Source organism: Urocitellus parryii, chromosome 6, assembly GCF_045843805.1.
Source record: "Urocitellus parryii isolate mUroPar1 chromosome 6, mUroPar1.hap1, whole genome shotgun sequence".
In the NCBI taxonomy this organism is placed as follows: Eukaryota; Metazoa; Chordata; class Mammalia; order Rodentia; family Sciuridae; genus Urocitellus; species Urocitellus parryii.
In genome coordinates this window covers 149687070-149707991 of record NC_135536.1, presented here as the reverse complement: position 1 = coordinate 149707991, position 20922 = coordinate 149687070, and the positions used below count along the sequence as shown (strand labels likewise).

The 20922-nt window shown below is 39.7% G+C and overlaps 1 protein-coding gene and 1 pseudogene across 1 annotated transcript in view; both read left to right on the top strand.

Moving 5' to 3' along the window:
- Positions 1-20922, top strand: part of Otud7a (OTU deubiquitinase 7A) — a 131310-nt gene that overhangs the window by 40195 nt on the left and 70193 nt on the right. The window contains exons 3-4 of the mRNA XM_077800293.1: positions 7907-8089; positions 17178-17396. Of these exons, the coding sequence (XP_077656419.1) occupies positions 7907-8089; positions 17178-17396 (402 nt within the window). The remainder of the gene's footprint in view (positions 1-7906; positions 8090-17177; positions 17397-20922) is intronic.
- LOC113195446 (cyclin-dependent kinase 20 pseudogene) lies at positions 2999-4883 on the top strand (annotated as a pseudogene).

Sequence of the window (20922 nt, the reverse complement as noted above, 5' to 3'; positions counted from 1 at the left end):
ATACATATTTCTTTTCTGACAATAAAAGAAGAGGTGACCTATTGTCAGGAATTCATCCAGATTCTTATTCAGGTTTTTTTGTTTGTTTTCATTCAAACTGTTCTTGGCCAATGGCCTAGCAGACCATGCTTGTTACTTCATGTTTACAAGATGGTTGCCACAGCTCCAGGTACCATGTCAACTTTCAAGGTAGTAACCATGGGGACGAACAGCACAAGTCAGCTCTCCTCCTCAATATGCATGCTTTTAAGTCAGACATTTTAAAAAAATGCTTTCAAATGCTTCCCAATCGAATCTGGTCCAGATCTGAGCTCTAAGGAATGACAACATCCAGAGGTGAAGGAGGAGGAGACACTATTAAATAGAAAGTACTAGAGCAGCCTTTTGACATAAGAGGATGATTAGGAGAGGGTGCTCTCTTGGAATAAGTAAGAAGAGAGTGAATCAAAAAGGTAGTAGAAGTTAGCTATATTGAATGGCAGCCAAGACCTTGGATTTGCTGTGTAGAAGTCTTGGAAATAACTGTGGTCAGTAGAGTGATATGCACAAAATCTATTTTATAGAGGGTAAAGAGAAAACACAAATCTCTTGTCCTTCCACATATACTGCATACACTAGCCACTAGATTTGGCCATGGAATAAAAATGACACCAATAACTTTTAAGTGTTCCCTATTAAAAATTCTTAAACAAAACATCAGTAACCTCATTTCAGTTCAGAATACACAAGCATGCAGTGGCCTAGGACCTACTGGAAGATTAGCTTGGGCAAACTTTGGGATAATTTCCTTTTCCACATTTCTATAAAAATAAGCTAATTAGTACTAACATTATCAATGTCAGCTGGTTTAGAGATCAATTATTTCAACTGGTTCTTTGTATTTCTGTCTGTATTTAACAGCTATAGAATCCAAAATTGTTGCTGAAAAAATATATGGATGAAGTTTTTTTTTTTTAATTTCTGGCAATGTGACCAACTCAATATTATGAAAAAGTTCCCATTCTATTATACCTAATATACTTGGGATTTTAAACCTTCCTCATTTTTAAGTTTTAAAACTTTTTTTTACTATTGGTTTTAGATAGCTAATTCATTTAAAATGTTTCAAAATCAAAAGAAGACATTGAAAATCTTTTTTGTCCTCTGTGCCCACTGTTCTCTGACCCCTGGGTCACCACCTGTGTTGCTTTCTTATTTACTCTTCCAGAATTTGCATGTGCAAATATAAGTATCTATACATGTGTGTATATACATTTACAAATACAGATATTAACAAATATATATATATACACATATACATATACATGCACATATATATTTATGTGTTGTGTGTGTGTGTGTGTATAAAATGAATATGTACATATTTCTGTCTTTACTCCACGGTAAGATTATAAATATTTTTACTCCTTAATGTAGGCTAACTATCCTTCCATGCAGCTTCCTCATTCTTTCATACACTAGCATAGCACTGTTTCAGGAAGCACATACTCCAGTGTACTTAAATATTCTTTCTGCAGATAGGCACTTGGCTTATTTCCATGATTTGCCATTATAAACAATGCTGCAATGACATTGCACATACTTCATTTTCATGTATACATATATACAGGTATTTCTGTAGGATAAATTCCCAGAAATGGAATTTCTGGGCCATGGATAAAAGCATTTGTATCTTTGATGAATACTAAGGATTTATAATGTGCACTGCTACCAGCAAGTGGATGTGCAAGCCTGTTTATCCAGACTGGTAACCAGGTGGGTTGCCAACTATTGCTTTTTGCCATTTAGATATCTGTAAAATGGTTTTTCCATGTATTTGTAATTTGCATATCTTTTAGTGGATGAAATTAAAAGCATCTTTTCTGTGTGTAGGGGCCATTTGTTATTTTTCCATGAACTCTTTGTATTTAACAGATATGGAATCCAAAATTGTTGCCTGAAAAAAATATACAGATGAAGTTTTTGTACATAGACCAGGTACTGAGGCGGCAGAGTGAGCTTCAATGTCTGGGAGCGTCCATCTCCTCTCTTTGCTCTGGCAATGTATCCAACTCAATATTATGAAAAAGTTCCCATTCTATTATACCTAATATACTTAGGATCTTAACTTATTTTTAAGTTTTAAAACTTTTTTTAACTATTGATTTTAGATAGCTAATTCATTCAAATTATTTCAAAATCAAAGCTTTTGTTAATTTTTATTTGTTTGTTTCTGGACAAAACACACACACACACACACATACATACACACTCACAAAAGCAGAGATTGTCATGTTTTCTCCAGAGCTCTGATCCCTCATTGAGGAACCCAGGCCTCCCAGCCTGAGTTGGGAGAGGTATTGCTGATGGCTCACAGTTCAGTCCCTCATCAGCATTTTCCCCCAAAGAAGTCACCTGGCCCAAGGTTCTCCCTGGGATTATACCCATCTCAGATACTGTTTCTCATCTGGTGTAAATGCTGGACCTCATGTCTCTGTGTGGACCCAGGTGAGGAGCCACCCCTGCTCTGCACTGCCCACAAACTTGGCAGAGGCTCTGCATGTCCTTGTGGGTCAGCAGCCATTGCCAACTTCACCTCCCACAAGCTTCCTGTCTGTGAATTTCCTCCATAGATTTTTCTGGGAACTGACCTACTTCAGAAATAAGCCTCTTGTATGTGATATGAGTTACAAATATTTGTCCCCATCAGCATTTGTCTTTTGACATTTTGCATGTAACTGAGTCTCTGGGGCTCTTCAGTAGCTCCCTTGTGTCCGATCCTGAGGCACAGACCGGGTACTGAGGCAGCAGAGTGAGCTTCAATGTCTGGGAGCGTCCATCTCCTCTTTTTGCTCTTCTTTTTCAAACATTACCTGATTATTTTCGCTTATTTTTCCAAAAGAACATTAAAATCAGCATGTCTGATTCTATAGAAAAATACTATTTATGTTGGAATCATACTAAATATATGTTAGCTCAAGAAGAGGTTATGATATTGAGGCTTAAAAACTAAGGGCTGATGGACCAGTACTACATCCTGGGCTACATCGGGGAGGGTGCCCACGGCATCATCTTCAAGGCCAAGTACATAGAGACTGGCGACATCGTTGCCCTCAAGAAGGTGGCCCTGCGGCGGTTAGAGGATGGCATACTCAACCAGGCCCTGCGGGAGATCAAGGCTTTGCAGGAAATTGAGAATAATCAGTTTGTGGTGCAGCTAAAGCCTGTGTTCCCGCATGGTGCAGGCTTCGTGCTGGCCTTTGAGTTCATGCTGTCAGACTTGGCAGAGGTGGTGTGCCATGCCTAGAGGCCGCTGGCCCCAGCACAGGTCAAGAGCTACCTGCAAATGCTGCTCAAGGGTGTGGCCTTCTGCCATGCCAACAACATTGTGCATCTGGATCTGAAAACTGCCAATCTGCTCATCAATGCTTCAGACCAGTTCAAGATAGCAGACTTTGGTCTGGTCCGGGTCTTTTCTCCTGATGGCAGCCGCCTTTACACACACCAGGTGGCTACCAGGTGGTACCGAGCCCCTGAGCTCCTGTATGGTGCCCGCCAGTATGACCAGGGCGTTGACCTATGGGCTGTGGGCTGCATCATGGGGGAGCTATTGAATGGGGCCCTTTATCCCAGAGGGGTGAGATGCTGGCACAGGTCCTGCCTATCCCCCAGAAGTACCTGGGCTGCTTGTTTTTCCGCCTTCTGCCTGATTCCACCTTCCCGGGCCTTCCCAGGGCCACACTGGACACTGTTCACACTAGCCTTTCTCCCACTGTGGCCTGCTCCTTAACCTCCTTGACGGGGGTTCCAGGGTTCCAAGGAGGCAGAGGTCACGTTTCAACCAAGGCAATGAGGATGTCTAGCCAAGCAGAGGAGGAGACCATGGCCTCCATTATGCTGCATACTGTCCTGGAACCACCCAGGCAGTGGCACTGCCTCCTCCAGGACATTCCTGTTAGAAGCATCTGGGAAGTGCAGAGAGAAAGGTATCCTCATGTTGGGAACCTGAGTGGGCAGGTAGGTTTGTTTTGGTTCTCAGAGACAGTGAGCACTCTTAATTCAGGATTTAAGATTTACATAAAAGCCCCAAATGACTTTGCCTATGTCTCATCCTCCTCTGTTTCTACTAAGGGAGATGGTAGAAGTGCCAGTGTCTCCTGGCCCTCACCTGAAAGGTGACTGCAAGCATAGCTGCTTTTGCCCTGAGGGCTTCCTGTGGCTTCATGTGACTGAGTGCTTATTTGTAAATTGGGTAGAGGGAAGTCTAGGTCCAGGGATGGGCAGGCTGGGGATTCAGCAGCAAAGTCTTCGCCTGTTCGGATGTTACTAAGGATGAGGGTGAACCAAAGCAGCCGTGCAAGTAAGGAAACCTGGCAGACCTGGAATTCATTTATTCAATAAATCCTAGTACAACCCCCCCCCCAAAAAAAAATCACTAAGGACACAGCATATGCAGTTTTACTTTTCTGCCTTTCAGAAGTATTATAAGTGTCCCCATATGTGTTTTATACATTTAAATTTATTCCTCAATGTTTTATCTTTGCCACTATAAATGAAATATTCTCTTCCATTATGTTGACATATTAAGGCTTTTTTATTCAAGTATATTAATTTTATATTCAATGTATTTATCATCAGTACTGTTCATAGACTGTTCTACTCTCTGACTGCCCCTTATGGGCACATAGAAGGATATCCTTCCTGGCCCCCAGGGTGAGATAGGACCCTGTGATGAGTTCTAGTCATGGATTATTAGAGAAGTGATGTCACTTCTGGACCAGAGTGTTCCTATTGGTAAGATATGTTCTCTGGCTTTTTGTCCCTCTTCCAAAAAGATAGGCCATAGTGAAGAATGGTCACCCTATCACCCTGAATCCTGGAGTGAGAAGGTGGCACAGAGCTAGGCCAGTGCATGGTAAATGGGTAGCTAAGAAAAGATGAAGTCTTTGTTGTTTTGCCTCCAGGTTTTGGAGGTTGATTGTGACTGCATTGGAATCTTTCCTGCACCCTAGGGGTGTAACTCAGTGGTAGACCACTTGCCTGATGTGTGCAAGGCCCTGGGTTCCATACCCAGCACTGAAAAAAAAATTCTGTCCTGCTATCTATGACATTCTCTCTGTAACAGGTGTATGTCAGTGTGTTTATCCCAGAGTCTTCTGGTAATTTTTACTTCTTAATATAGTAAGCAGAGGGCTGGGGATGTGGCTCAAGCGGTAGCATGCTCGCCTGGCACGCGTGTGGCCCAGGTTCGATCCTCAGCACCACATACAAAATGTTGTATCCGCCAAAAACTAAAAAATATATTTTCTCTCTCTCTCTCTCTCTCTCTCTCTCTCTCTCTCTCTCTCTCTTAAAAAAATATATAGTAAGCAGATGTCTATACCTCACATGTCTTCTATTTGCATATATACCTGAAATTTGTTTTAGTTAGATATGCAGACACTGAAGTAAGTATCATAAAGGAAGTTTTCCCTAGAAGCAGGAGGCACAGCATACCATGCAGGGCCACACAAGGAAGTACCAAGGTCTGTCAGGAGGAAGAGGGAATAAGGGTAAAGCCATTTTAATGGTTTCTGTGGGGAGGAATGGGCAAGGCAGGATAAGCAAGTGTAGAATCAGCTAGACTAATAATTTCAGCAAGCTCCAAAGGTAGAACTGTTCAGGTTGTTGGTACCTGGCCCTTGGGTGATTAGAGCCAGGGAATATTGAACAAGAATGGAACAGACCAATAAAGAAGCTCAGTTAGGGATTGTGGGCTTTGGATTGATTGTTGTCTATAAAAATTCACAGGCCTGCAGAGGAGTCTCTTTCTGTCTTTAGGAATTAACTGATCCTGGAGGGACCGCCGTTCTCCCTGCCAACAAGACTCCAAGATGTAAAAGCATTATAAAGTTCAGAAGATAAAAGACATGATTAACACATCTTCATTGTAAATTGAACCTTAAGCCTTATAAAATTGCCTTCTCCATTTTCATTAATGCTTTGGGAACTGAATCCTCCAATGTTGGTACAAGAGGATGCTCTCTGTGGTGGTGTTTTTGTCTCTGTCTTGTAGATCTGATAAACCAATGAGCATCACTTTTGGTTGTCACCTTTCTAAGTCACTTTGCTCTAGATGTGTCTCTTATATTTAGCAAAAGCTGGTCTTTCCTTCCTGAGATCATGTGAACATCTTTTTCTTTGAATAGTTATGTTAAGCCTACTTTAATTTATTGCTATTTGTCCTTGTTGTATTATATTCTCTATTTCTATATGTAAATATTTCCCCAACAAAAGGTGGTAAGGGAAGAATCTCTTGAAAATAGAAGGAAGAATGATAGAGTAGAAGAAGGGGACCAGAGGAGAGGAGTAAGAATTGGAAAGGGAGATATTAGGGAATGAAATTAACCAAATTATATTGTTATGTTGTGTGCATGTACAAATAGGTAGCAACAAATCCCGCTATTGTTTGTAATTATAATGCCCCAATAAAAATATTTCAGATGTCTTTCATGTTCTCTTAGCTTTTTATGTAAAAATATTTTTCTGCTATTTAGAAAAATTGTGTTTATTAATAATGTTTACTTTCTAAAAGTCTACATAATATCCTATTTCCCTTTTTTTAGACATATTAATTCATTCTCTATGATATTCTTCAATGAAATGGGTTTGTGTCTTCTTTCTATACCCTCCTCACTCTCTCTCTCCTACAATCCCTTCTTAAATCAGTAGAATATCTGTTCTCCATTTTACTGTTGGCTTTGTACCATTAAACACGCTTTCATGTATATTTGCTATGTCAACTTTAAACGTTGTCTTTGTATTCCCATGTATTACAGCTGAGACAACTGCAAATGATTCTACTTTCCACCTTTTACCATTTTTATAGACACTGTGAAGTGTCAACTGCAGCACCTGGTGGGCAGGGACTGAGTTGTGAGCCTGTGCACTAAGCTGGGCATCTCTCCCCACACACAGCCTGTGACTAAGGCTGTTAAGAACAGAATATCTCCCAAGCTGCTGCTTTTCCCATGTTAAGGTTAAAATTAATAATAATAATAATAATACGAAAAAAACAAAGAAACTTTGGGATTCTCTTTCTTTTATTTTCTTTTTTACTTTATGCTTTGTTCCTCCCAACCAAGAGAAAATCAAGGCAGTTAATTAAGAATAAGAAAAATTACATTTATTTGGGGTTTATTAGGGTTGCAATGGGAGACACCAAATTTGTAGCCTTCAAAATATGCTCCAAGGTTTTAGAAGATTGGAGCTCCTTTTATAACTTAGAATATAAAATGGGGCATTCATTACTTCACTTTGTCAGGAATCATGACTGGTGTGACAAGAGTTTTTAAAAGAAGGATAGGGCAGGATCTCAGCCTCTGGCAGGGTGGTAGAGAGTTCACAACTATTACAAAGGCTAGTGAACTTCCTTCCAGAGTCCTGGTCCAGCACAGTCCCCAAGGTCAGCATCTATCTGGGTGGGTATGTGCCTAAAATGTTGTTTAACAAGTCCTCCAGATTCCATTGTAAGTGTTTCAAATCAAAGCCATGCCACTTTGATGTTCTTCCTTGCCATTCCCCTTACAGAGTAAGGTCTACAACTTGATTTTCAAAGGGAGATAGAATAGGATAATTAGGCACATTGTGTGTGTGTGTGTGTGTGTGTGTGTGTGTGTGTGTGAGAGAGAGAGGGGGGGGGCAGGGAGGCTATAAGACTAGAGACTAGAAATTCACATATTTCAGGTCATCATTTGTGGGTAAAAAAATTCTACTTTCAGAGACTGCAGGAGACAATTACCCCCTTGAAAAATGAGAACTACTGGTGAGAAGGTCATTAGTTAATGCACTAATGGGCACCCTTTCTTGCCATGGTTCTTTTCTACAATGATATCATTATTCATGCATTAATAGTCTTAATAATAATTCTTGTCATTCTAATCCATAGGCAAAAACTGGGACCTGACAGCTGCTCTAAGCGACTATGAGCAACTCCGACAGGTGCACACAGCCAACCTGCCACATGTGTTCAATGAAGGGAGGTGCCCCAAGCAGCCTGAGCGGGAGCTGCCCCAGCCTGGGCACAAGGTGGAGCGGCCCTGCCTGCAGAGGCAGGACGACATTGCCCAAGGTACAGCTGCCTGGAGTGGTGCACCATGGTTTGCAGGTAGATTGGGGTTCCAAAGAATAGCCAGATCATCAGTTCCCTGCTGCAAATAAATTGGACCCTCAGTACATCCTTCCTCACGGTGGGCTGAAATGTCTTCACAGCATACATCCACAGCTGTTACCTCTGCCTCCAAAAGCAGGAATGTGAATCCAATTCCTTTCCTTTGAAAAACAAGTCTTTTAAGAGATTGAAGACTAGCATTCCTCCTAGAGTCCTGATTTTTCCAGACCAAACATCTGTAGTTCTTTCAATTATTTCCCAAGCAGCTTGGTCTTCAACTCTTTTCAACATCATATTCATTGTTCCCTGTGCTTCAACTTCTCTATTATTCTTTTTTTTTCATTACAAGAGTAAGATATGCTTATTGTAACAAAGGAAGAGTATGGCAATATAAAAGGAAACTTTTTCTTCTCCTAATTCCCAAATCTTACCAGAGTAATAACTACTGATCATCCAGGTCTGCTAGGTATGTTCAAAAAACAAACACATCAGAGTAAAATGCATATTTTACACTGCAAAGTGCTTATTTCCTGAGCAATAAATCGTGAACATATTCTTTTAATAGCTAAATTTTACTCTGTAGTATAATTTTTAGACCTATATAAATGGCTATCCAGGTTTTCATTTGGGTTTTTTTGGTTGTTGTCCATTTTCACCTCTATAAGCAATGTGTAAATAACTAGCTTTATACTTGTAAATCTTATATGCTGGTATGCTTTTTGTGTGTGTGTGTGTGTGGTGGTGGTGGTGCTGGGGATTGAACCCAGGGCCTTGTGTGCTAGGCAAGTACTCTACCAACCCAGCTATCTCCTCAGTCCATGCTGGTGTTTTTCTATCTGTAGGTTAGCATTCCATTGTGGGCAGGCTGTGCCAACATATGTATGTTTTTAGCTTAATAATGTTAGGATTTCTTTCTAAAAACATTTAGGCTTGCTGTGTGTGAATTTGAGTGTCTCCCTCATGCTAGTCAGCACTGGAAGTTATTGCTATGGTTTTACCTGTGTTTCTGTTCTCAAGGGTGAAAAGTGGTGTCTTATTTTAAGCTTGATCTCAAAATTTGTTTGTTAGGCAGTTGGGTTTTCCATTATGCATCCTACCTGTTTGCATGTCTCTAGTCCATTTTTCCTTTGATTGGTTTGCTTTTCCTTATCAACTTATAGCTTTCTCTTCAATGAAGCCTGCAACACATATGTATTTATATGTGTGTGTCCCACAGGATCACTTGCCTTATGACTTTGTTTATAGAACTCTTTGGCATTCATAATGTTTCCATTATTATATATTCATGGATAGAGAGCTCCTCTCTTGCTTTAGAAAGTCTCCTGGAATATAAAGTCACCACAACGTTGTCCAATAATGTTTGTTTTCAAATTTCATTCTTCAGGTCTTTTCATCAGTTTGAAATTTCTATAAATAATAGCAGAGGATTTTGTTCTGATTTCTTCTGGAATGAGATTGAATTATTCAAGCATCTTTATTGAACAAAGCATCCTTTATCCACTGAACTGAAATGACAACTATTCCATATATTAAATTACCAAATATACCAGAATCTGTTCCAGGACTGTGTCCTGTTCACCCATGTCTGCCCAGCTTGTTACCTCTGACTTATAGTTTTATATAGTATCACTCTATGCTAAAGCAAACCTATTTATTGATTTTTCAAAATTTTTCACTATTTTTGCATGTGTTTTCTGCCATATAAACCTTGAATTTGCAAGTGTGATTGAAATTGAATTTGTTTGTTAGGCAGTTTGGTTTTTAAAATAAAATTTTATTTTATTTTAACCCTTAAGTCCCAAGCTTTTAATTCTACTAACATTGTAACAAAATGATACAGGTGCATTAAAATAACTTATAAATAATAAGCTAGAGCTTACCTTCAGTATTATATTAGTTAATATTATTATATCATAAATAATATATAATTTTATTCTTTTGAGTGATTATATATCATATATATTTAGATTTTTAATAGATATATCGCACCTGAGACAATGGGACAAAATGGATTAAGAATAATTGGCATTTGTGACATTTTTCTCCCATTCCAGAACATTATTATACTTCTTCATGTACTCATTTACTGTTAAGACTAGGTATAGAAAAAGCAACTCATTTTTTACTTATCTTTTATTCAGTCACCTATGTAAATTCTCTTAATATTAACATCAAGTTCCAGGGGATGAATTGGGTTTTCTAGATATATAAAAATCATATCATCTAAAATTATTTTGAATTCTTCTTTAATATTTACCTAATTGGTTCAATTTTGTCCTCCAAAATCATTGTAAATGTTGTCTTCATTTCTGTAGTTCAGCTTCATTATCTAAGCTATCTTAGATCGTTCTTTTGTCTGCTTACCCTGTTGTCTTAAAAAAAAAAAAAACACAATTGAGTTAGAAATTATAATATGCATTATCTTTTTTCTCCCTTAATATTATTCTTTTTTCTGTATTTCTCTTGAGGTTATATGGTTGGATGCATATGTTTTTATAAGTGTTAGATCATCTTGCTCTAACGTTCTTATTTTACCAGTATATAAGTTGACACTTTGTCTCATGTAAAGATTTTATCCTTTAATCGGTTCTTGTTGATATTACACTATTACCCTGGCTTTCCGTTGGTTCATATTTGCCTAGAATGTCATTTTCTAAGTTACTTTCAAACTTTTCTTATCTTTTCATAATAAATGTAGTTCTTGAAGATTATTTATCATCATATTTTTTGTATTATTCAAGAGTCTTTGTCTTTCAAGTATGGAATTTAATTCACTTAGTTTACCATTAGTTTATTTAGTTTTCAATTTCTTCATATCTGTATTTCTTTACGTTTTATGTTTTATTTGACAAGCTTTTTCATGTGCTTTTCTCTTTTCTATCTTTTGTTTCTTTCTAATTTTTTCTACTTCTCAAAAGTATGCATTCTATTTTTACTTGGGTGAACATTACCTCTAATCTACTAAAACCTGTATTTAGGTTTTCTTTTTATGATTTTAAAAAACTTACTGACGACTATATTTTACCCTGAAAAATACATGTGTATCCATGTGCTCTTACCTTCCCTCTTTCTACCTCCACTTGGCCTTAATCATATTTAGGTTCTTTCTGTTGCCTTTGTATATTTTGTAAAGAAGTAATTAACTTCTTTGTTTGCTCATATTTGCAGTCACATGTCACAAACTGACATTTCGGTGAGGACAATCTACACCTACAATGGTGGTCCCATAGTTTATCATGGAGCTGAGAATTTTTCGCCAATCACCTTTGATGTCACAGCCAATGTAATAATACAGTGTAGCACATCATTCATGTGTTTGTGGTGATGCTGGTGTAAGCAAATCTATTTCACTGCCAGTCATATAAAAGTATGATGCATTAATTATCATTACCAAGTATTGATATTTGATATTAAATTACATGTTACTTGATAAGGAAGGATAATATGCTGGGCTAGGTATGTGGCTCAACAGTAGAGCTTTTGCCTAGCATGGGCAAAACCCATGTTCAATCCCCAGCACTGCCAAAAAAAAAAAAAAAAGAAAGAAAGAAAAGCATAAAGAATAACAGGTGACTGTTAATGTGTGTTACTGGTTTTTGCTATAGTATCCTTTTTATCATTATTTTAGAGTGTGATCCTACTTATAAAAATATAGCTTAGTGTGAAACAGTATGCTGGGTTACACTAGCAACAGCCTCACACTTGTAGTGTTGACCATGTCTCTTGATTGCAGGTGGCCACATCAAGAGAATGTCTTATATCATCTGTGTCTCTTATAAGCACACTCTTTACAATTTACCCTATGATGCATTCCTCAGAATATATCCTTGTCCTCAAGAGACACATGCCTATTTTCATTTCTCTGTTGCTGAAAGAATATTTCCTCAAAGACTACTTCCAAAGTGTTTTGGCCTAGTGAATCTCCTAAGGCCTTAAGTGCCTGTATACATTTACTTGATAGACTTACATTTTTGTTTAGTGGAATAAAAATTCTCAGTTCAAATTATTTTCCTTGATCTCTTTGCAACCCTTCTTCCATTGTCTTCTTATTTCATATCTGCTAAGAGCTTTGCTTGACCCTGATATCCTGACCTCCTGATTCATTTTCTATATGCATCCACTTTGAGTCAACATTTGCATTTTTCATTACAAATTAGTTCTTTGTCATTAGTAGCATTTCATATTCGAATATTCTCTTTATCTCATTGAACTTGTTTATGAGGTTCGTTTTTAAATTTGGTCCATTTGTGGACTTCCCTTAACCATGCTTGCACTCATCAGATGTTTCCCACATTTCCTTGTGAGCTCCTAGTGCCTGTGGTTATCATCCATATCAGCATACTTCAGGAAAAGGCATTGGGCTCTGGACTAGTCTTCCTCTGAAAGAGATTGTGAAAGAAAAGCACTGAAGTTTAAAAGCCTCAATTTTTTTCTTTTATTTTAAATTGACATATAATATTCATATGTATTAATGGGGTATGAAGGGTATCTCAATACACATATACAATGTATTATGATCAAATCAGGGTAATTAGCATTTCTATCATCTCAAACATTTATCATTTCTTTGTGTTATAAACATTCAAAATCCTTTCTTCTAGCTGTTTTTGAAATACACAATACATTATAATTAACTACAGTAATCCTTTTTTTTGCTGTGGAACCCTAGAATTTATTACCCAATCTTGCTGTAATTTTGTAGCCAATCACCAACCTCAGTTTATCTTTCTTTCAGCCCCCAACCCCCAGCCTCTGATAACCACTATTTTACTTTCTACTTCTTTAAGATCAGTTGTTTTTGCTTCTACACCTGAGTGAGATATTGTGGAATTTGCCTTTCTGTGTCTGACTTAGTTCACTTAATGATCTCTAGTACATCCATGTTGTCACAAATGACAGAATTTCATTCTTTTATGGCTGTATGGTATTCTGTTGCATATATGCACCAGATTTTCTCTATCTATTCATCCACCGGTGGACACTTAGGTTGTTCCATTTCTTGACTGTTATGCTGCAGTATTCATGGGAATGCAATGTCTTAACATACTCACTTCCTTTCCTTAGGATATATACCCACTCTTGGGATTGCTGAGCCTTGAATGTTTTAATTCAGGCTCTAAACTTTCCCCACTTGCTGTCTTCCCCATAGTTGGCTTTTCTCCTCAGGGAACCTCCCAGCATCACTGTTCAAGAAATGGCTTGTTTCCAGGGGCTGCCTGCTCTCTGGTAACTGCCAGGCTGTCAGGGTGTGTCAGGGTGTGTGTGCTCACTGTTTTTGGTGCCTCTTCCTGGCAGTATCCTTCAGCAGGCATTGGCTCGAGCAGCTCTTCACCCACGCTGCAGTGACAATGGGGGAGGCAGTGACCTGCCAGGGCTCTGCTGGGGAGACCAAAGGCACAACCAGAATGCCCTCCCCAGCCCCAGCCTGTGGAGCCTCACCTATTCCCACCCCTCTGCTCCTATGCATCCCTGGAGAAGGTTTAGGGGAAGAATGCTGAGGCTTGTGCACTGTCTTGTGCTTCTTGTTATATTGTTCTCAAGGTCTGCTTCCTTTCTGCCATTAGATCTGGTTCAGGAGGGACTACTTTGACAGGTGTGTTCTTCCATTCTCCCCGAGGGCCTCCAGACTGTCCATGCCTTCAGACTCACAGAGTTAAGCTCTTGGTCCCTCTCAGGCAGCAATAATTCCAGGCAGGTGCCAATACGGCAGTTCCTGCTCAAACATAGGTTTGTGGGCAGCAAACATCCTTGCCATTATCTTATCCTCCTGTGAGAATACTAGAAGGACCTGCTTCTCGGCTTCTAGAGCAATTGGCAGAATCATGGCCTAATAAGTGTCACTGGCACCTGCTCTATTGGAATTTTACCAGATATCGTTCAAGAAAAAAAAAGAATCTATCATAGTAAAATAAGTCTACAAGACAGATATATTGATTTTTAATAAAACAAATTATATAGTTTCTGAATCAAGTTTATGTCTCTCCTAGTTGAGGTCTTTGAGAAATCAAAGTGTGATTAAAAAAATAAATAAAGCATTCCACAGTCTAAATCATAGGTAAACGAATGATGGCCCTAAAGCAAAATCGGGCTGCTGCCTGTTTTCTAAATAATTTTTTATTGGAACACCCTCGTGCCCATTCACATATGTATTGTTTATGCCTGTTTTAATGCTACAGAGTATTCAATACTAAGTCTGTGTGGCCTACAGAGTCTAAAATATTTGTATCTGTCTCTCAATCAAAGTCTTGTCCACCTGCTTTAAAACGTACTCAGGATTATTTTAATCAAGTATAGTAAGACACACAGACACAGAAAGGATGGGGGAAGAAGGTTTTCCTCACAATTGCCTGGAAACTGCATTCCATATGGAGGCACACAGGGTCGGTCAGGAAGCAGGGTGGGGAGGGGAGCATGGGGGAGATCTCTTATTATGTGTTCTGTGGAAAAGCAAGCAGATCTTGGACTGGCTAGTTGCCATCCTTTCAGTGGGCTCTGAGGTATGGGGCCTGTCTTTGATTGTCTGGTACCTGGATCCAAGGGTGATTAAAGCAAAGAAATATTGGGTCCTGGGTCCCCAGAGCCAGACAGAAGACCTGGTTCAAACTCTGAATTACTTGGTTTGCATATGAAACATTCACTCCTTAGAGTCATCCTCTAAGACTTGCTTGGCCTTGGGTGGAGCATCTTCTCCCTAGTCAGCTCGGCCCCAGATGCCTGAGCTTTAGAAACACACACACACAAAAAAAAAAAAAAAAAAAAAAAAAAAAAAACAGAAATACAGTCATGTACCTCCCCTGGCCTAAATCATCAGTGTTGGAGTTGGCTTTATCAGCAGGTGGGAAATTCTGTACATGCTCTCACTGTGATTTATTTTTTATCTTCCTGTTTCGTGAGGCACAACTGTGAACATGGTAATTCTTATAAAATGTTTTATTCATTTATACCTCTAAAAGAAGAATCACTGGGTCCACGTTTAAAGAATCAGGGCTGAGAGTGTGACTGAGGGTACTTGCCTAGCACGTAGAAGGCACTGGGTTCCATCCCCAGCACTGAAAAATAAAAGTCAGTATGTGAGTATGTGTGGTTACCCATGTGCAGTTGTGGAGGTGATGACAGGGACAGAAAGGTGTCAGAATTAGAAACACATATTTGTAATTATATGATCTTCAATTTATCTGTTTTAGTTAAAAAATGCTTTTTCTTGAGACTAATTCCAAATATTTGATGTTTAAATTTTCTTAATCACTTTTTACCTCTAATCACAATGTTTGTAAGATCCTAATTGCATCCTATAAATTGATAAATTGTTACCAATTGTTAAATGCAGAAGGAGAATGGTTGCCCCTGGTTAAAAAATTCCCACTGTTTTGCAGCAGTCCTGTGGACTGACTGGGGAGAAGATGCCCAACCCAAGGCCAACAGATTATGGGTGTGCATGGCCCCTCGATTCTCTAACATCTGAAGTCCATTTCCATTACACCCAAAGATGGGGCAGTTCCAGGCAGTTTCTTCTTTCTCAGACTCAAAAACAAATTCTATGAAAAATATGTGAGCTCAGCATGGTATGCAAGAGGCAGATCTACTTGGGGTCTCCTTGGCTCCTGCTCTTAAAGATCTGGAACAAGTGAGGAAACAATGGTCATCAACACATGACAGGTCCAAGTGTTCCAGTTTTCTTCTTTTTAAAGGCCTGTGATTTTACATCTCTTTTTGCTTTTTCTCAAAATTTAAAACAACTTAGTCCTGTTGTCTCAGAATGAAATTGCGGGCAAATCAAAACCATCTATTCTGAAATATATTCTGTGTCTTTGACTTTCCATTCATTTAAGTGGGCAAATACATGAGACTTCTGTGAATTAATTTTGAATTTAAAAACTAACACAGGATCAAAAGCCTCTGCCTATTAGTCTGTTGTAGCCAAATTCTATTAACGTCATTTCTCTCTGCTAATCCTATAAATGAGCATGTAGGAAGCTCCTGCTCTGGAGGAAGGTGCAGGCTGGGATTTTCTGTATGTCCATAGTATGTCCACTAGCAGTGCACCTCCAGGGGGCATCCTTACCAGTGAGCAGGCTCATCTGAAATAAAATGGGGGTCCTTATAAATCAAGGGAATATACTTAGGAATTCGCCACAGGGTTTATAAAATAATCAAGTTCAAACACTGGTGATCCTCCTTTCCTGAGGAAAATAAGAGATCTGTTGTTAAAAGTTACAAATACTCACTGTAACAAAGAAAAATTATTTCCCACATCATATGTTTAAGAATTCCTGTTTAAGTTAAACGTAGCCATTAAACACAGGGCTTTAAAAAGTAAATATGCTTTTCTGCATTAAGAGAACAAAGATGCATACTTTTTAGGTGATTCTAACACTGCATTACTATTCATTGCTTAGAAAGCCTAGACTAGAACAAGACCAGAGTAGACCATCATATCTGAGAATGCTGTGACAAAAGTATTTACAGATGGAAAAGAAACACAGGTAAAGATTCATGTTTATATCCCAAGGATGTTCATGTGGGAGGTGTTTATCAGAGGAACATTAGTAAAATAACCTATCTTTAAAAATCTTAGAAACAGGGGGAAAAAGCTTGAGTAGGTCGCTTATTTCTTTAAATACGTAAATGAAAAAAAAATAATAATAAGGAGCCACCCTTGTGCCATTCAATGCTAGGAGAGGACAGCTCTGATGAATTGAGTTAAATGTAACTACAGACCCAAAAGCAAGCCTGGTGCCCTGTGACAATTTTAATGTGCACTTGTGCAGTGGAGTTGCAGCTCACCTCTGAGCGCTTCTGTGCTAGGCATGAGGAAGTGACACACTGGGTGGTAGAAATTTTAGTCGCACAGCAGAAAGGCCTGCAGGGTAGAAATATGCTTGTGTATATCTGTGTGCCTATGTATAAATGAATGTGTGTGGTATGTGCATACACATGTGTTTGGGTGTCATGTGTGCATGCATGAGGACTTTTGTGTGTTCTCATGTATTTGCATGTACACAGAGCCACACTTAGGCTTACTCTGGCTGTCTTTCCTTCTTCCCTGCAGAAAAGCGACTTTCCCGGGGGATTTCTCACGCCAGCTCAGCCATTGTCTCCTTGGCCCGGTCACACGTAGCAAATGAATGCAACAATGAACAGTTCCCTCTGGAGATGCCAATCTACACATTCCAGTTGCCAGATCTGAGTGTGTACAGTGAGGACTTCAGGAGCTTCATCGAGCGGGACTTGATAGAGCAGGCAACCATGGTAGCTTTGGAGCAGGCAGGTGAGTTGCTTCTGCCATCAGGCTCACTTTCCTTAGGTTCAGTGACTGAGCGAGCTGGCCTAACCCACTCAGTGAGCAAGAGGGAGATGCATGTTCTGAGGTTCCCAGCAGTGATCCATCAGGACTCTCAGTGCTGGTACCAAACCTTTTGTAAAGACTGAATGTGATCCCACCTGGGGCTGGCAGGATGTAGGGCATATGAGCAGGTTATGCTTTGCTGATATTTTCTGAGTTGTTTCCTTTGTTCCTAAATCCCAACTACTCCTCCAAGAGAACTCCATGCTTCTCTGCCTTGCTTCTCTCTTTTACCCATCCTGCTCCTCCATGGGTGATGAACAAAAGATAAGAAAGATCCTGAGCTTAAAAGAAAAATAGGAGACTCTTGTTTATTCCCATGTACATGAGCAAGTTGTGTAACCTCTCTGGGCCTCAGCTGTCCGTCTGCAAAGGTGAGAACACAGCTGGCCTGTGAAGCTCTCTGAGTACTCAGTGGCACATGCCTCATGTAGCTGTCGGTCCCTTGCCCTCTCAGCCTTTCTGGCTTCTGGGTTGAGGAAGCAAAGCCTAAGTTCAGTCTCCTTCTCCTGAACATTTCCTCCTCACCCTAACATTCCAACAAGGAAGACACTCAGGGAACAACACAAATGTCTCTTCTTTGAAGTCCCTCTGGAAAAAGTAAGTAGTTCAAACCCAATGTCTGCAACAGAAAAAGGTTCTTCCTGAGGCAGAGTTATATACCTATCCACTCTTGATCACTTGCAGTACAAATTATAGCAAAACTACATTCATAACTTTACAAACATAATATAGAAGACTCTGTGCCCTTCTTCCCAAGCCACACACCTCTGGCAGTGGACATAGAGTTCTCAATCCGTGGGAACCATTTCTGCTATAGATGGGAAGCACAGCCTTCTCATTCTGATTGGCCTTTAGCCAGTTCTTTCTGTCTGCTGGGGAGTGGCCTCACTTCCAGATCCCTGGCCCTTGAAGATGCACCCCAGTGTGACATTCCAGACAAACAGGAAAGCAGAGCTGGCTAGAGGAGAGAGTATTCTGCTGAGGTGCTGCAGCCCACAATGCACTCTTAGAGAATGGAGCTTCTTTTGTCTCTTGGCCAAAACCCAATGAAAATTGCTAAGCACCTTTGAGTGTTTCAGAAAAAAAACAGTAATGAAGGATCTATAGGTTATACATTGGTGGGTGGACTAGTCAGGACCCTAGTAGGAAGAAAGATGACCCACAATACCTAATGAGATGAAGGGATTCTGTAAAGGGACTGTTTGCTGAGGAATGGGCAGGGTTTGAGGATACCAGTGAATGACAGTGCCATGCCAGGCAGTAGCCCAGGAGAGGCCATTGCTACCCTTGTGCAGATCAAAAAGGCAAGGGGTGAGAGTAGCTGTATGGAGAGAGCTGTGGCTTTGGAGAGAGAGAAAATGATGGAGAAATAAGACTCCAACCACATTCTTCTTCCACCATGCAAGCTCTGACCAGTGCCATTCACTGGTAGGACAGATGGCAGAGATTTCATTGATGTGGTCCATGCTCACCTTCTGGGAGGAGAATGGCATGCAGAAGGGTAGAGTGTAGAACTTCAGGGCAAATGGGAAACATCCAAAAAGTAATGTGTTGGGTGTTTTGACCAGCTTGGAGCTTCTGTGTATTCTTGGTTTTAAGCCATTGCTTGTCAGAATAATACTCATCCATCTGCTGCAAGAGAGAGGTGCAGGATGCACCTACACTGAGAAAGGGGTGATGATTCGTGGGACTTTTTTGTGTTGGGCACATTTGCAGTCATATCTCAGTCATAGGACCTGGGGAGCCTCACTAACAGTGTGCTTGATTTTTAGAACAGTGTCTGTCTCCCCAGTCACTGTATTGGAACTCACATTGTGACTGTGGACAAATTATTATCTCAGCTTCTGCACAGCCATCAAAAACACCTCAGTGATTGGCACCCACATCCCTGCTCTGTCTCACCTCCACAGCAATGACTGATCCACAAGCATGAAACAATTCATAGGGGTTGACAGTAATTTGAACCACCTGCTGTGGAAGCTGGCTATTTCAATGATGCTTCCATGTGACTAATTGAGATATGGTATTTTAAACAAGTTTCGCTCTTCATAGAGAAGAAAACAAGTTTTATGCATTACTCTCAATTCAATGCAGCAGTAGCTCAGACCTGTATGGAGTTCAACCCCAGAGATTACTGGTATCAGAGTAATTGCACTAACACACTGCTTCATTTGAAGCTCAGAGTCCTGTTGAAGGTGCATATATAGAGTCTACTACATTGTCTTTCTCCTTTTAGACCTATCATGCTTAACAAAAGCTGGTTCTTCTCTTGGTTGTTTTTCCTGTATTTTTTGGCCATATGCAGCAGCTTCCTACCTTACTGGCAGTTTTACTTTCCCACATTTCAGTTACTCATGATCAAACATGTTCTGAAAATATTAAATGGAAAAATTCCAGAAATGATGAATTTGTAAGCTTAAATAACTTTGATTACAATGTATTGTTACAGTTATTCTATTTTATTATTAGTTATTATCATCAATCTCTTACCTTGCCTAATTTATAAATTAAGCTTTATCACAGGTGTATATGTATAGGAAAACAATCTATGTTGGAATCCAGCACTATTCACTTGGAGTCTTGGAACACATACCCTTGCTGATAAGTGGAGACTACAGTATCATATATTGATTTATATTTTGTCTGATTGGAATTTCAATCATCCAGTCTTGGTAAACACCTCTTTAAAACCCAAACTTACCAAATTAATGTGTTAAATTCTCAAACAGCTCATTGCTTACATTGTATACTGAGAATGGAGAAGAATGGGAGCAGAGATCTAGGCCCCATCCTGGTCTATGCTAGCAAGAGGCTGAGGAGACACACCACCAGCCCATACCTCGGGAGGCTGTCAAAGGCACATAGAGGAATGAGTTTGAAGGTCAGGGTTCTGCTTCGAAAAGGCAGCCTATAACAAAACATGTCTCCACACTCCCCACATAGGAAACAAGGGAGGTACATGGGCAAATGTGTATGTGTATGTCTCTCTGCAGAGTAAGGCCATCTCTAGGCTGGTAGGAACACAAACCCAGCACACTATCCATCTGACCTGTTTGAACTTTTCTTTTTCTCTACCCTTAAGCAAGGGTCTAGTCTAAGCCCTTGCTTAAGGGTCAAATTCTGGTGGGGATCCCCAGCCCCACAACCCATCTGGCAGCAGCTTCTTGCTCCCCTCATACCCATGGGCTGTGTTCCTGGGGCCTCAACTGTCACTGTCCATGGGGAAAACAAAACTCTACCAAATATCTGTGATCTGAGATTTATACCCAGTACTACTGGGTAGGAGGTATAAATTCTTCTTTCTAGTAGTTTAGTGCTTAAAAGAGTTGTGAATAAACTATTTATATGCAATATTATTTCCTGTTCACATGTAAGATTGAAAAATTGATAGGAAAAAATATTTAGTGAAAAAAGTCCATTTGCTTCAAGTACAGTTAAACCAGTTGTG